Genomic DNA, 14,520 nt, shown 5'->3' on the forward strand with positions numbered 1-14,520 from the left:
CCCGCGCATGCGCACTCCCCGGTGCCGGGAGGCGCCGCTCAAGGCTTCTCCGTGAGAGAGAGCGGCCCTGGGGGGCGGGGCGCGGCCCCGGCGGGGGCAGGAGCCTGCTCCGCCCGCCCGCCCGCCCCTGGGGCGGCTGTCCCTCCTGCCCCGGGGGCGCAGAGCCAGCGCATCCCTCGGTTGGCCCCGGGCGCAGGCGGGGAGTAAACCCGCGGGGAGGAGGGGGTTTGGGCGGGAAAGAGCAGCCCGGGCAGCTGCCGCTCTCTAACGGCCCCAGGGAGCCTGGGGATGCCGGTGGGGCCTCGGCCTTCCCCGCAGAACCACCCCCACCCTCGCCCCCGATCTCGCCGGCCCGGCAGTCCCGGGAACGGCAGGGTCTTCTGAGGGAAAGCGCCGTGTGGACGTGCCGGCCCGCCACGCTCCCGGCCGGCGGCTGCGGGAAGCTCCGTTTCCGCCTGAGCGAGCGCGGCGGCGGCAGGGGCTCGGCCGCCGGCTCACCCGGGTGCCGCCCGGCCCCGCATGCACGGCCACACGTAGGCGGCCGGGGTGAGCCGGGCGGGCGGGGAGGGGGCCGCGGCTGCCGAGCCGCACGTAGGGTGGGTGGGCGCGGCCTCGCCGGCGGCGCGGAGCCGGGCGGGCGGCGGGGGCTCTCCTGCCCCAGAGCTCCACGTCGGGGCGAGCAGCTACCGAGGCGGCCGGGGAGAGGAGCGCTGGCGTCGGAGAGGGAGCCCCCGCGCCTCGCGTGAGTACGGACCCGCGGTACCGGGGCGGGCAGCGAGGGCCGGCTCGGGGCGGCCGCAGGGGGTTTTCTGGGGGAGTCGTTTGCGGTGCCGGCTTCCCCTGCCCCGGGAGGCCCGGCAGCTCCCAGGAGGGCTCAGGGACGGGGCTCCGCTTTCAGGGCGCCGCCGTTGTTGCCGTGATGGGCGGCCGGGGGCGGGCTGCGGTCTTGTGGGAGCAGGGCTGGGCGGCAGCAGCGCCCGCAGGAGAGGGCCTGAGTGCTGCTGCACCCGTGGGGGGAGAGGGCTGGTGGGGGGCCGCCCCTGTGCTCGGGGAGCCTTAGCGGGTGCCAGGAGGGCATGTAGGAAAAGCCGCATGGGATGGTGCGTCGTGTGATGCCTGTAGGAGGATATGTAACCCTGCAGGAGTTCCGCACCGTGGTCAGGTTAAAGATTCGCATTTCGCTTTCTTAAATAATCGTGCACTGCAGAATGAATTTTAAATTCTGCTGGCTCTGCTACTGTGATGCTCTCCAGTTCACCATTAGCATCAATTAACTGATCCAAAGGTCGCTCCTTATGGCCAGGCACTTCAAGCTGTCAGCTCCTAACAGTGACAGTATCTTCCACAATGCTTCAGGCACAAAAGCGCCTTTCCACATTTATTATTTTTCCCAAAAGGTTGCTGGAACGTGACCTTTACTCGCCTGTATAGATGATTAAGAAATGAACGGCCATCAGCTGATTGCCACTTTCATTGATTGTAGGAACAGAAGCCTTACCAGAGCCGTTACACAGGAACCGGCAGGTTTTGGCAGCTGCAGGGCAAAAGCTGCACCTGCTACGTTCTCGTTTGGCTTTTTTTTTTTTTTCTGAAAAGATAAGACAAGACATTTTCATCTGTCGTTTGGATTCGTGTTTAGAGATGTAGGACAGCGACCCCGTTCATTCAGTATGTGACCCCCCCTTCAACAGATTGTACTGATTTTGAAACAGAATGCCAATGCTGTTGGGAAAACAGTTATAATGTCCTCAGACCTATGGACTTAAGGATTCAAAGCACAGGGCAGTTAGTAATTGATGCATCAAGTTTGTCATTACAGATCAAGCCAAGCCCTACTTAGTTACAGGAGTTATCCCTTCATTTAAAAGGAGCGGAGGAGCTTAGTTCTGGAGTGTGCAGAATTTGTAAAGCTTGAGTGCGTTTTCTGATTTTTTTTGTATTTTAAGCATGCAGTGAGTGTTGTGATTCCTCAGAGATGGTGTTTCAAGAAATGCTAGGTGGATTTTTTTTTTTCTAAGGCAGATGGGGCTGCGTATCATGATGCTTTCATTGTGTAAGATGATGCAAGATGTAGTGAGGATGAGGCTGTTGTGCCCATGTTAACCTGTGCTCAGTCCTTCCTTGCAGAAACTTTGGCTACGGTGTACGGAATGAAAATGTGGAGGAATAAAAAAGAGCATGTGTCTGTAGAATTCCCCTTCTGTGGTGTATATGATGAAATAGTGTCAATTTTTAGGCTAATTAATACTCTTATCAATAAGTGTGTGCTTTCATCTACTGCTCCTCCAGATTTTTCATTAGTATGTTTTAATTCTTAAGACTGGCTTCCAAACTAAAGAAAATTTAAAATAATTAGATGATGTAAGGAAGAGTGTCCTGATTACTGTATCTTCTGCGTTCGTTTTGAACTCCTGAACAAAACGTGGAGTCCTGTTTGCCCTATTAATTCCTAGCTTGTAAGTTAAAAAGCCATTTATCCTGCATTGATATAAATAACGGGGTTCTCCAGTTGCACATGGCACAAGACAACTTTTTTAAACACCTGTATAATTGTATTAGAACACATTTTCAAACTGAAAACATGAACATAAATCATGTTTTCATGGATATTTATGAAAATATATCATGGATATATTTTATTAAATAGTGTATTCAAACTTCTGTATGTACCAATGTATCACTAATACCAAATAACAAGATTACATTCTAATGTGACAGCAGTTGCACAAGACTTCTGCTTTCAGACTTCCCAACAAAGCAAAAACGTTGCAACAGATTTTTGACCTGTGCAATAGGAAGTGGTATTGATTTAATAACACGGCAGGAGTCATGAGACCCTGTCAAGTTATTTGCATGTACTGAGAGCAACTGAAATCACCTGGAGATGTCATCTGGGCTTCAAGCTAGTTTCTGTTTTGTTACTAAAGGCATTCTTGATGTGACTACACAAAGAAGTTTCATAAATGTTCTCTGTCCCTCTGGCTCCCTAGCTGTTGCTCTCTCCTCTCTTTACCTTCCCACAGGAAAGCCTCCACAGTCCCTAATGTCCCAGTTGTTAAATCCTACATGCTTAACCTCTTTTGTTCATGCGCAAGGTCGTCTTAATGCAGGTGGGATAAGCATTGTGTCTAAGGCGAACAGGATTCAGCTGTTAAGGGCAAGACAGAATTTGTAAATGCTTTTGGAAAACAGACCACATGTATTCTTAGTGTCAAAGTTTCTGACTTCAGTAGTAAGTAAGTTAAACCTCGAACAAGCAAGGAGTTTTAGTTATGCTGCACAGTGGTTATTTATTTCACTTTAAAAAGTGGTTTTGCCACCTGCCATCTCCATCTTTTAGAACAGGAATAATGGATGAACAGAAAAATCACAAATGTCACAAATTAGAAACAAACCCTCTCTTTTATTGAATTTTATACTGTTACACAATCAAAAAGAAATACAGTCACAAGTATGTCAATGTTTCAAGAGAAATATCAATTGCAATATGTTGTACTTGGTTCCAAAAAAAGAATTCCATTAAAATATACCAATTCTTCATGAGAGAATACTGCTATTATTCACAAAATCTACCATACTGTATAAATCCAGTAGCAAACTCTAACTTTTTGGTAACTTGGCAAGCCTGCTCAAGGTAAACAGGGAAGCAGAAGGAAAATGACAACTCATTTCTAGGATTTAGATCAAAAAAATCACAGTTCTCCAGAACGGAGCTTTCCAGGGAGTCAAGTGCCTAATTGCTAGTGGTATTTTTAACAAAAGCTGGGTACCCAACTGATGTGATTTGCTATGAAGATGGTCTTCCTACAGAGTACTCCTGGCCTGTGAAGTGTTTATTTTCATGCTGGACAGTTACAGTTTGAATAATGTGCGTAAGTGCAGGGACATTTGAGTGAGATGTGTGTTCTGTAGCAGCTCGTCAGGGGGACAGGAAAAAGGATGGTTGACCTGGGGCATGTCCAGCTGTCCCCTGCTCACAGTGCTCAGGTACTCACCACCTCCACAGCCCCATTCATCAAAGGATTAATGCAGCAGTGTAGTGGGGGGAAGGCTTGCCCACAGACACTGGTGAAACAGCCCACATTTCTGCCTCTAGCTACTGTTGTTTAGCTATTTAATTAATCAGCTTTTTAAATAATGACAAATTTTTATTAAATATGCAACAGTTTAACCTGTAATCATCAGAATTTTTTGATTCCTACAGTTATTTCATTGGAAGCAGAGCTGATCAACTCATCCAAAATAAGCTTTGAAGTCTTTAAATTGTCACCGGTGTTATGTGTAGTCTTAATTGTCCTTTCTGGCCTTAACCTGTGATTCTTTCATTCAGCAATTACTTAGGGAGAGTTTAATGTGTGTACACAGACACACAGGAATGGAAACTTAACAGCAAATTGCTTCTATTTCAAAGATCAACGTACAGTCCAAACCTACCTCACTACATGGAAGGCATGTTAGAAGGGTGTACTTTGGACTCCAGGCTTCCTTAATTTAGTTAATATTGCACCTGAGACCAAGTTACCAGACAGCAGACTTCAGTGACTTTTGGGGAGCTACAGCTGTAGTTAATTATCACTACTCAGGTAAAGGAATGAATGATGTCCTCATCAATACCAGTTTAAAAAAATCCTTCACCTTTTACAAAACCATCACTGTTGGTAGAAACATCAGTTAGAATCCATATGTAAAAATAATAATTGTGCTATACGACAAAGGCGGCATGGCTTGACTACTGCTGTAGTAACAACCTTCTGGAAGCTAGCTTTGTTATTCTCCTCAGGTTATCATTTCCACAAAATCTAGCACGTTTCATATGCAGAAGTAAACACTCTATCTACCTACAGTTTCTTCTTTAGAGCATTTATTCTTCACCAGCAGTAATGTAGTGCCTCAGTTTAAAAGGTAGCAAGTGAGCAAAGAAATTACTCAAAATCACTAAGAAAACATTTAGAAATTAATGTATTCTAGAAGCTTGTCCTCCAAAGTAGGTTTAGAATCAGGCTGTGTATTCCTAGAGACTAAGGAAGAAAAGAAACCAAACACCAAAACAAGCAGCTAAAAGGTGTACTTCTAGATTTTGCAAGCTTGCATCTGTATTTAGCAAAGCTTGTACAAGGCCTGAGCAATTACTGTTACTTTCCCATGCTTTCTTCAGTGTCTCTAGGAGGGTGGGGGTGGGGGGTATTTTAATTTGTGGGGGGGTTCCCCTTAGATTAAACCAATACACCTACTGCAGTTCATTTCATTAATTGCTTGTTTCAGTCACTTTTACCAGGACATTATTATACATAATAAAAAAAGTGATAATTTGGAAGATTCTTAGATGAGACATGGTTCATTTAAACCCACAGCTGTTGCCATTAAGACCAGACATGATTCCACTGGGCTCATAATCATGAATCATGTGGGTCACTTGATTTTTCTTCCTCTATTTAACATGGAATTTCCTCTGAAAATTTACTGCCCTCTTAAAGTACACAGAAGAAGAACTGACAGATCCAAACAGGTCAGGCTCCTCTAAAATAATGTTAAGAGAACAGCAGATCATCATCAAGCAGGAAGGGATGAAGTTTCTCTTGAGAGATGAAACAGGATAACCCACCAGGCCAGCTCAAAGCTTGCTGAGGCAGTAAGAAAAACAGAACGCACCTGTACCTTTCACATGTCTACAACATTCTCCTCACGATCTCACAAGAGCATCATGTCAATCCATGCAGAGCTAAGCTTAAAGGATGCCTGCACCAGCTGGTGCTTTACCTAAGCCTTTAGTAACTTCACTATTAAACCTTTTAACTGCTGCAAGGGAAAGAGATGCCATGGAAAGAATGACACCCCAGAAACTCTCACGCAGCAGGTAGGCAGTAGCTCTGCTGCTTTTATCTAGAGAACGTCATAAGCTTTGTACGCTTAAAGGCTGCACTGAAAATCTTTAATATTCAGTAGCAGATCATATATATAAGCATCCTCTGCACAAAGCTTCAACTCCAGGTTAGAAGAAAACATGTAGGTGTGCTATCTTTGTGCAACTCCACCTTCTGCTCCCAACTTCTTAGTTGGTAACGAATAGCATCCATTTAGTTCAATACAGTTCTGTCAGTTTGAAACAAGCACGTTTCAGTGAAACAGTAATTTTAGAAAACAGGTTAGACTTATGTACCACAACATCGATTTCAAAAGACTCAAGAGTCCAATGAAACCAAAGTTTCCAAAATAATTCTTGTGGCATTCCACATTTGATTTCTTAAATTGACAATTTTTTAAACTAATTTGAAGAATGCACAGAATATCTTGACTGTATTTACACACTAGAAGGTTTTATCAGTAGCATTGTGTTTTATGACAGCGAAGTGAGAAAAGTCACCTAGTCAAAGTTACTGCGTCAACAGCACAAGAATGTAGAACAAGCTTTATCATCAAGTACCAGCTTAATTTTTTAATCATGCAGTTTTGTGATTAAAATCCACCTTTAATTGATCACTCTTGTGAAATTTACTTTTTCCTGCTTTCCAGTGTTACCTTGACAAAGCTTCCAGAGACAAGCCTTTAAGCTGTTCATCAGGGAGAATCTTTCCGCTCTAAAAGTAACACAAATACACCATCTCCTTGCTTTCAAGTTTGCTGACTGGTGCGATAACAGATTTAAAAGTTTAACATCTTTGGCGAGCGATAGTACAACACTGTCTAGGAGACTTCAGTACTGAAAAGGCTCAAATAATTAACATGAAGATGTTACAATCAAAATAAGGAAGCAGTGATTTCCAATCAACTCTAAGTTAAAAAGGGAACACGGATGAACAATAACCACTAACAAAAATATAAATTATCTCATTTCTCTCAGGTAACACACTCCCCAAGGGGGCCTGGTCCACATATAGTTTATTGATGTAAGAAAACAATACAGTTAGTGTTAGATCCAACCACAAAGAGTAAAAGAATGAGTGAATGAAGGTTTTGTACAGTACATATAGGAAAATAAGATGTTCATGACAACTATATATTTCTAAATAAAAAGGCTTCTAAATATATTCAAGTTACTGAAATCTACATGAAAACATATGGATGTTAATAGCAACAAGGTGCATAAAACCAAAACATCAAAATATTGAGCAACTCAATGAAGTACTAGATAAAACTTTGCTAACAATGCAAGATGTTTTACAATCTGCTTGAAATATCACCTATACCACACAGGGTAAGCTGCACATTTAGATTTAAGATCATACACAATATTAGCATTAACTTCAACAACTACAGGCAGGGATTTTTTTTTTCCAAGCTGGCAAAGTGACTACTTTAAGAACATCAAACTCTCTAAATTGAGAACAAATCCAGATAAAATGCTGCTAGCCCTTTCCAGACAAAGCCTTTCCTTTGACTAACCACTCATTTAAGTCAGAAGCATAAGACAGCATTTAAGAACAATTTATATTACATGACTAAAATAATGACATAATCCAGGTTTAAACATGATTTTTTCATAGGCAAACAAAGGAAGATTCTTCTTAAAAACTAGTTTTTATAAACGCAGAATATATTGCATGAGGAACTGCTGGTATTTTTTAAGAAAATATATTGTGCGATTGTGGCTACAATGCACTGCTGCAAAGCATTGTTGTTTCTTATAAAAACTATTAAAATAAAAAACTTATTTGAACATAAAGAGTAAGAGAGCACAAGTCTTCCAACTACCTGTGACGAGCAGGATGGAAGTATTGCCAGTTTCTCCTGTGTTGACATTTTACTGTTGATAAGTTTTGGTGACCACCTCCCCAGCCAAAAAATAAATATATATATATTTTTTTTTAATCAGGTGCATATTTCAAAGCTGCTATTGCAAGTGTGTTTTAAATGTAATGGACATAAAAGTGTATGTACCAAAGAATTATAAAAATGCACTCTAGTTTGAGTTACTGTTACATAAAGAACATATTAAAAAGACTGTCAAAATAAGTAGAAAGGGGATCAAAACTGAACTAACTGAATTAGTGCAGTACTGTAGCCAGGCTTCTAAAATCAGATATAGAAAATATAAATAGACTGCTTTAGGTGATGATTCACCAGTGTCCAAAAAAGGAACAAGTATTGTGAAAGCTCAGTTAACTTGATCCAGAGCTCTGAGCAGTTCTTCACCCTGTAGCAGGTTTCTGTTGCCTTGTATGGGAGCATTTACTTCGCAATCGTAACTTGTGAGTTGGGGCAGTCCACTTTCATCCATCGACTGCCCTAGAAGTTTACTTGCTATGTCTAAAGAGGGAGGGGAAGGAGAAAAAGTGCACTTTATTCACCATGCTTAGCCTTTCCTCCAAAATTCTTCTTAAAGGAGTTAAGTTGGGTTGTGGTTTTGTCACTCGGTTCACTTTCACACAGCCCCTCTCCACCCCCCTCTACATATTAAACGAAGATACTGACCAGTTGATAGTAGAATGATTGTCTTTTGCTCCACTCCATTATGACCATTTGTTTTGCATCCCTTTACACGTTTCCAAGCAAGTGATGCATTTCCTCCACGGTCACCTGTCTGCTGGAATAAAGACCCCTAGAAAGAAAGAAAATAAATCTTTATTGAAAACTGTATCTTTCTAGCCCTCCACGTCCCTCTTCCAAACAGTTCCTGTCACTAATTACTAATGCTACAATTTTAAGTGGACTTCATTTCAGAACTTGGGGAGAATTATATTTCCAAGTACACAGGCCTTGAAAATTATTTAAAAGTAAAACTGAATCAGATTTCAAGACCTTACTTCTCTTACAGAAAACAATTACTAAATCCTGGTTATCATCAGTTGCCATGCTCAAGATTAGCATGTACATGTATACAGACACACCCATTTAATTACCACTGCTCTTGCGTGAGTAAGCATCAGGTTTTCACTGAGGTCTCTAATGGTTTTCTGCACTAGAATTAATAGGATAGACAGGAGATTCAGGAACCTCGGTAGGTTGATTCTATCTAAATTTAAGATGTAAAATTCTGCTTGCGCTCCAGTTATAGCCACCAAGCCATCTGACCCTAGTCTTGTGGGGAATGCAGTCCTAAGCCAGTCTATTGCAGATATGGCTCCTTAGCATATTGTTTTGACAGAAGCACAGAAGATACGGAGATCAGAAAGCTTTTAAGGGCCCCTACATTAGGATATGTAAGAAGAAGCTGCCACTGAAACAGATGGGATGCAAGGAAAAAACACCATCTTAATACCAAGTTCGCTAGCAAAAGTAGTTGAATCCGCAAAGTGTTGTCCTGTTATTAGTACTGACTGCTGCAAAAAGAGGAAAAGGTATTTCAGAACACTAGCATTGTCCTGAACACTTAAAATAGTACCGAATGTATGTTTTCAGGTTATAAAACATTCATGCAAGTCAAAAGGACAGTTGTATAATAGAAGTTATAGTTAAACAACTCAGACTTAGAAGCTGCATTTCATAGTAAAGTCAGTCACATTGTTGCTGGTTTATTTTGGGGGTTTTTATTTAGTTTTTACTGTGCAATACAGCCCTTCATATTAAGACAGATACAGCTAATATCCTTCTCAATGTAATGGTTTGGATCATTATTTCATAATATTACTATAACACATCTTGCCCATGTCTAATCCTCCTGTTTTCTACAAAACTAAAGTAGTATTTTACTTTGGTCTTCACTTATTTTCCGTCTTCGCAAAACAAGTCCCTCTTCTTTACAGCTAAGAATTTGTGGCAGGTTTTTGCACAATCCCAGAATACCATGTATTATAAGCCTGGATTTAACATAATTTTTCTGTGTGTGTGCAAGGCCTAGTTCATCATCTCAGAAATCCATTGTGGAGAAAGAAGCCAAACAACAAAAGCACTTCCTTGAAATAATGTCACTAAGACACAGCTACATGGAAAATTCAGCTTCTGACTGTGCAGAAGTCAAAATATTTGTAACACCTTTTGTCAGTCACAGAAAAAAGAAAAAGGTTTAGCAAAGAACGAAGTTTGAATCTGTAAGCATTAAAAAGTCACTAAGCACAGAAGCCTGAACACTATTATAGCAGTTAATACAGAACTGCTTGTTCTGTGTATTTAATGGCATCCCATGCTATTTTGAATATTTTATCAGCAACACTGACAGCTGTAGCATGAGAAGAGGCAATGGAAGGCAATAAAGTGTCTTGCAGAGCTGTGAATTCTTACAGGGCTGCTGGAAGCAACAGAACAACATGCATGAAAGTCCAAAGCATTTAGCAAATTAAAACAATGGTATAAGTAAAAAAATATTTTTAAAAAATAAAGTCTGCTTGCTTCATAGAAAAAAAATGGACACAAAAGCTTTCTCAGCTCTTCTAGAGGAGAGCAATGATAAAGACAGTATACAGTGATTTGTCTCATGCCCAAACCAGAATGCTAATACAGGAATAATTCATAGTTCAGAAGAAGAATAATCCCGCGCTGTAAGACATGATGGATGACTACGCCTAGGAGACGGACCCCTAGAGAAACAAAGAATCTCAAAGGCTACATTGCAGTAGAAGAACTAAGAATTAACTGTGTAAAACTTAACTTGCAATGAAGGCAGGAAGAGAGGTAACAATATGTCATGGCAAAGGTCAAGATTTCAAAATACTATGAACTGACAGTAAGACACAAAGGTTATGGAGACAAAATACCCTTGCAGAAAATAACAAGCTGGATAGCCCCAATCAAGAGACTTCAGTGAAATCTAAGAATACCTAAAAAGTTTATTTTGAATAACTAAGACAGATGATGATGAGCTACACATGCTAATACTAGAGAGAGCGTGCATGAAATGAAAGGGGTAGTAATACACATTTACCAGGTTATATGAATTCTGTTCCCTTATGGTTCAGATGGTCTTGCTATCTGATCAAATAAAGGAATCTCAGATCCGGTGGAAAAATGAAAGCGTAGAAAGAAGCATAAAGAACACTATCTCCAGTATTGAGAAACAGGAAAATAGAGTTTGAACTCAAAAGTAAAATAAATCTGGCAATTATAAATTTAAATGTGATGTCTTACATTTGTGCATATTCCACTGAAGAACATATATGCTCACAAGAAAGTATCTTCTACCTAATCAAGAAATGTGCTTGCGTATAGAGGGCTCTTGAAACAGCTGACAGTAAGAGAGAACTAAAATCAGAGTATCTCCATATATGTGGGAATTTCACGTCGAACAGTTATCTCTGCTCCCAAGATTCCACTGCACACCAACAGCTAAACTCGGGAGTCTGCACCGATGCCTCATTTCAGAAATTGCAAGGTTAAAAGTGAATATTTGAAAATGGTAAAAACAAAACTCACAATTCCAACTGCCTGAAAAAGTGAACCATCATGTTCCATTTTTCGTTTTCTCTGAGCATTATGCAAAGCTAGCATCTTTGGATTTAGTTCTTCATCCATTGCAGTAGATCTAAGAAAAATTGATTCAGGCTGTTAAGACGTTTCTACTATCCTCAGGCCATTCTTCTTTTGAGGACACTTACATACAATATCACAGAACGGAATTTATGAACTATACTACTTTTCTTTCACAGCTGACTCATTTCAATAATCATTGTCTACAAGCATAGCAAATGTTAGCTTTTAATCTTGCTGTGAAGCTCAGAATGAGTTAACACAAAAATTTTAAAGTCTCTGCAGAAAAAAAAACAAAGCATAAAAGTTCAGCAATTCACTTTCAACAGAAAGAAGGGAGGGAAGGGTGAGGAGAAGTCTATTCTGACTATTTCTATATACCGATAAAGCTTCTATGTATCAAAGGTCTGATGGCTGACTTGGTAGGATTTTCTATCATGATAAATAGCTGCTACAAATGCCACAGTCCATCATTACGAAATACGGCTCGTTTTAAAAGCAATACATGTAGCACACAGACTGCAGTCACCTCTTACCTCGTAACGAAGCAGACAAGAAAAGCACCAGAAATATTGTGTGGGTATAACTACTTGTAAATTGCCTACAGCATTCTTTTAAAAAGGCTGCATGTCAGATACAAGAGCAGAACAAAATTACAAACTCAGTTTGCATACAGCAGCTGCCTATTACCAAAGATGTTTATGTAAAATCTACTGCAAAATTAACTTAAGGGAAGCTTACTATATTAAAAAAAATTGTTTGTAATATCCAAATTTAAACATATCAATTTCTATTTTGAAGAAGAATGCTGAAGACAACATACAACAGCTGGCAGTATTTAGAAGTGTATTACATCTAATTTCTTCAACAGATACTAGGGCTTAAGCTTCACTTATTTTAAAATACCTTTTATTCAGAGTGACTGTTAGCAAGCTGGGCACTCCTGGACAAGATTTTTCCGTCTGATCCAATGTTCCTTTTCCTGCTCTGATCGGAGATGCAGTTCGACTCCTGTTGCCACTGTAAGGTGACGCTGGGGCACTACTCGTTTCACTGATTATGTGGACCGGAGATGAAGGAACCATTAGCGTCTTCACGTCATCCACACGTTCTGTTACTGGTTTTATTTCATCAGCAGTACTTGATGGTGTCTGAGTCTGCTGAAATATGGTAACGGTGGCTGCATTTTGAGAGCCGGATGAACTGCTTTCCAGTGGAGATAGCTGATCAAAGGAACGCAACTGGAAGTCATCATCCATTGGGATGTAAGGAGCCAACATCTCCAAATCTAAATCAGTTTCCTAGAAAATGGAAGAGGTAAAAATTATAAGTATGTCAGAACATCTCAGCTATGACTTCATGGCTTCATTAAGGCTCTTCCTTCTACCAATTTTTTTGCAACTTATTTTAATAAAAATATTACATGAAAGGGGAAGGACATTCCTGAAGACATTTTAAGAGAAAGAGAAGCACATTGAGAATACGTATTAAGACGTTACAGAATCTTAAAGTAATGTACATTACCTGAGTAGAGAACGGATTTTTTGCCTCTGTATCTATTGCAAAGAGTTTCTCCACGAGTTCCAGTTTGAATTCATTAGCCATATCGTTATCCACATCAAAGCAGTAGTCGTTGGGACTACTGGGCTGTGAAAACAATTTGAGTGCAGTTTTAAGTTTCTGTCATTACATAATTTTGCACTGTATCTACAGATTCTCTGAAAAATGTTCTAACGTAAAAATCTAATTCCAAGCTACAGTTGCACAAAATTAAAATGGGAAAGGAAAGCACATTTATCTGTATACATTCAAATTTACCCCACCTGGGAAGCACATGATTAGTTGGAACCTTGAAGTAGCCTCCGCAGTGATTTATTGCAACTAATTTGCTGTTTACAGAAGTTGTCTCTGAACCAATTCTTTTCTAGAAAGACCAATCCCAAGCTCTTCTTATTTCCATCAGGTGTTACTGCATGCATTTGCAAGACTTACTTCAATGAAAAGATAATTCTCAGTATGAAAATTTATCTTTTTGCTTGGATCATGGCATGAGCTTAATTAAGTCGTAACTTAGAAATAATTTTAAATTCCTGTCTTGGCTGCATCCTTAACCAGATTTGCTCCACAAGCCCCAACAGCACATACATTTTAATGGCAGCGTATACAATTTATGTAACTAACCTCAGGTGAACTTTGGCTGGTACTTGCATCAGAAGGGCTGGTTGGTTGCTCTTGCACCTGAGGCATGGTAAAAGAAAGTTCGAGTGGCTCTGTGTTTGGCTCCAGCTTTGATACAACTTCTCTATTGAGTGCAGGATCAGCATTGCTACGAAGTGGCTTTGTAGTTTCAGAGGCAGGTAGTGGGGACATTGCCATATTTATATTCTGCAATTTCTCACTGGATGAGGGGAGCATTACATCATTATACAAAGGAACTTCATCACATTGTTGTTCATCAGACTCTATAAAAATTAAAAGAAACCATCAACCTAAGTAACAGTACTGAGCGTGTCTACGGACCTCATTAAATTTAAATAGTGGCTGAAATACCACTAGGCAAGTGATACCGGGAGGGTATTTTTCAAAATTTACCATAAAGTACTAACTTTACTAATTAGCATGCTCTCCAATATAAACACACACCCACCATTACTGCTGAAATCTAGAGAGATAATTGTGTCTCCAGCAGCTGGGGCCAGCACAGTTAAAGCATCTGGTTCTTGTTTAAGTTTTTCAAAAAGGCTGTTGGTGTCATCCAGGTCATCTTTGCTGAATATTTTGGTCATTTTCGTATCAGGAGACTCCACTGGTTTCAGCATACACTCAGTTTGTCCAAGGGAAAAAATCAAATCCTTCTGGACAATTCCACTGTCAGACAGAGAGGAAGATGATTGTTAAAGAACAGGGAAAAAGAATAAATTCAAGCTTAACAGTTTTGTAAGTTGGAAAAAATCCCAAACAAAACCAACCCCCAAAAATCCCCACAGCAAAAACAACCCCTACCCACCCCCCCAAAAAAAAAACCCAAAACAGAACCACCACACACCACACCACAAAATTACCAGGACAGGAGCTTTAAGAATTCTTTTTTTCTTACTCATTCTTTCCTCAAATGTACGAGACAAAGTAAGCACTAATTGTGGTGTCATCAAAAAAAGTAACAAAAATAAACATGCTTTTCTG

At 40.6% G+C, this 14,520-nt stretch overlaps 1 protein-coding gene and 1 long non-coding RNA gene across 3 annotated transcripts in view; one reads left to right on the forward strand and one right to left on the reverse strand.

The window, feature by feature from the left end:
- Positions 1-45: 45 nt before the first annotated feature.
- LOC142062127 (uncharacterized) overlaps positions 46-14,520 on the forward strand; it is a 37,018-nt gene continuing 22,543 nt past the window's right edge. For both annotated transcript variants that reach the window (XR_012662379.1, XR_012662380.1), the window contains exon 1: positions 46-742. This is a non-coding gene — a long non-coding RNA (uncharacterized LOC142062127). The remainder of the gene's footprint in view (positions 743-14,520) is intronic.
- Positions 3,384-14,520, reverse strand: part of HIF1A (hypoxia inducible factor 1 subunit alpha) — a 34,845-nt gene continuing 23,708 nt past the window's right edge. Inside the window, exons 9-15 of the mRNA XM_075104150.1 lie at positions 13,985-14,205; positions 13,519-13,799; positions 12,862-12,984; positions 12,244-12,638; positions 11,284-11,392; positions 8,410-8,536; positions 3,384-8,244 (exon numbers count right to left, since the gene is read on the reverse strand). Coding sequence (XP_074960251.1) covers positions 8,093-8,244; positions 8,410-8,536; positions 11,284-11,392; positions 12,244-12,638; positions 12,862-12,984; positions 13,519-13,799; positions 13,985-14,205 — 1,408 coding nt within the window. The 3' untranslated portion in view covers positions 3,384-8,092. The remainder of the gene's footprint in view (positions 8,245-8,409; positions 8,537-11,283; positions 11,393-12,243; positions 12,639-12,861; positions 12,985-13,518; positions 13,800-13,984; positions 14,206-14,520) is intronic.

Source organism: Phalacrocorax aristotelis, chromosome 9, assembly GCF_949628215.1.
Source record: "Phalacrocorax aristotelis chromosome 9, bGulAri2.1, whole genome shotgun sequence".
NCBI lineage: Eukaryota > Metazoa > Chordata > Aves > Suliformes > Phalacrocoracidae > Phalacrocorax > Phalacrocorax aristotelis.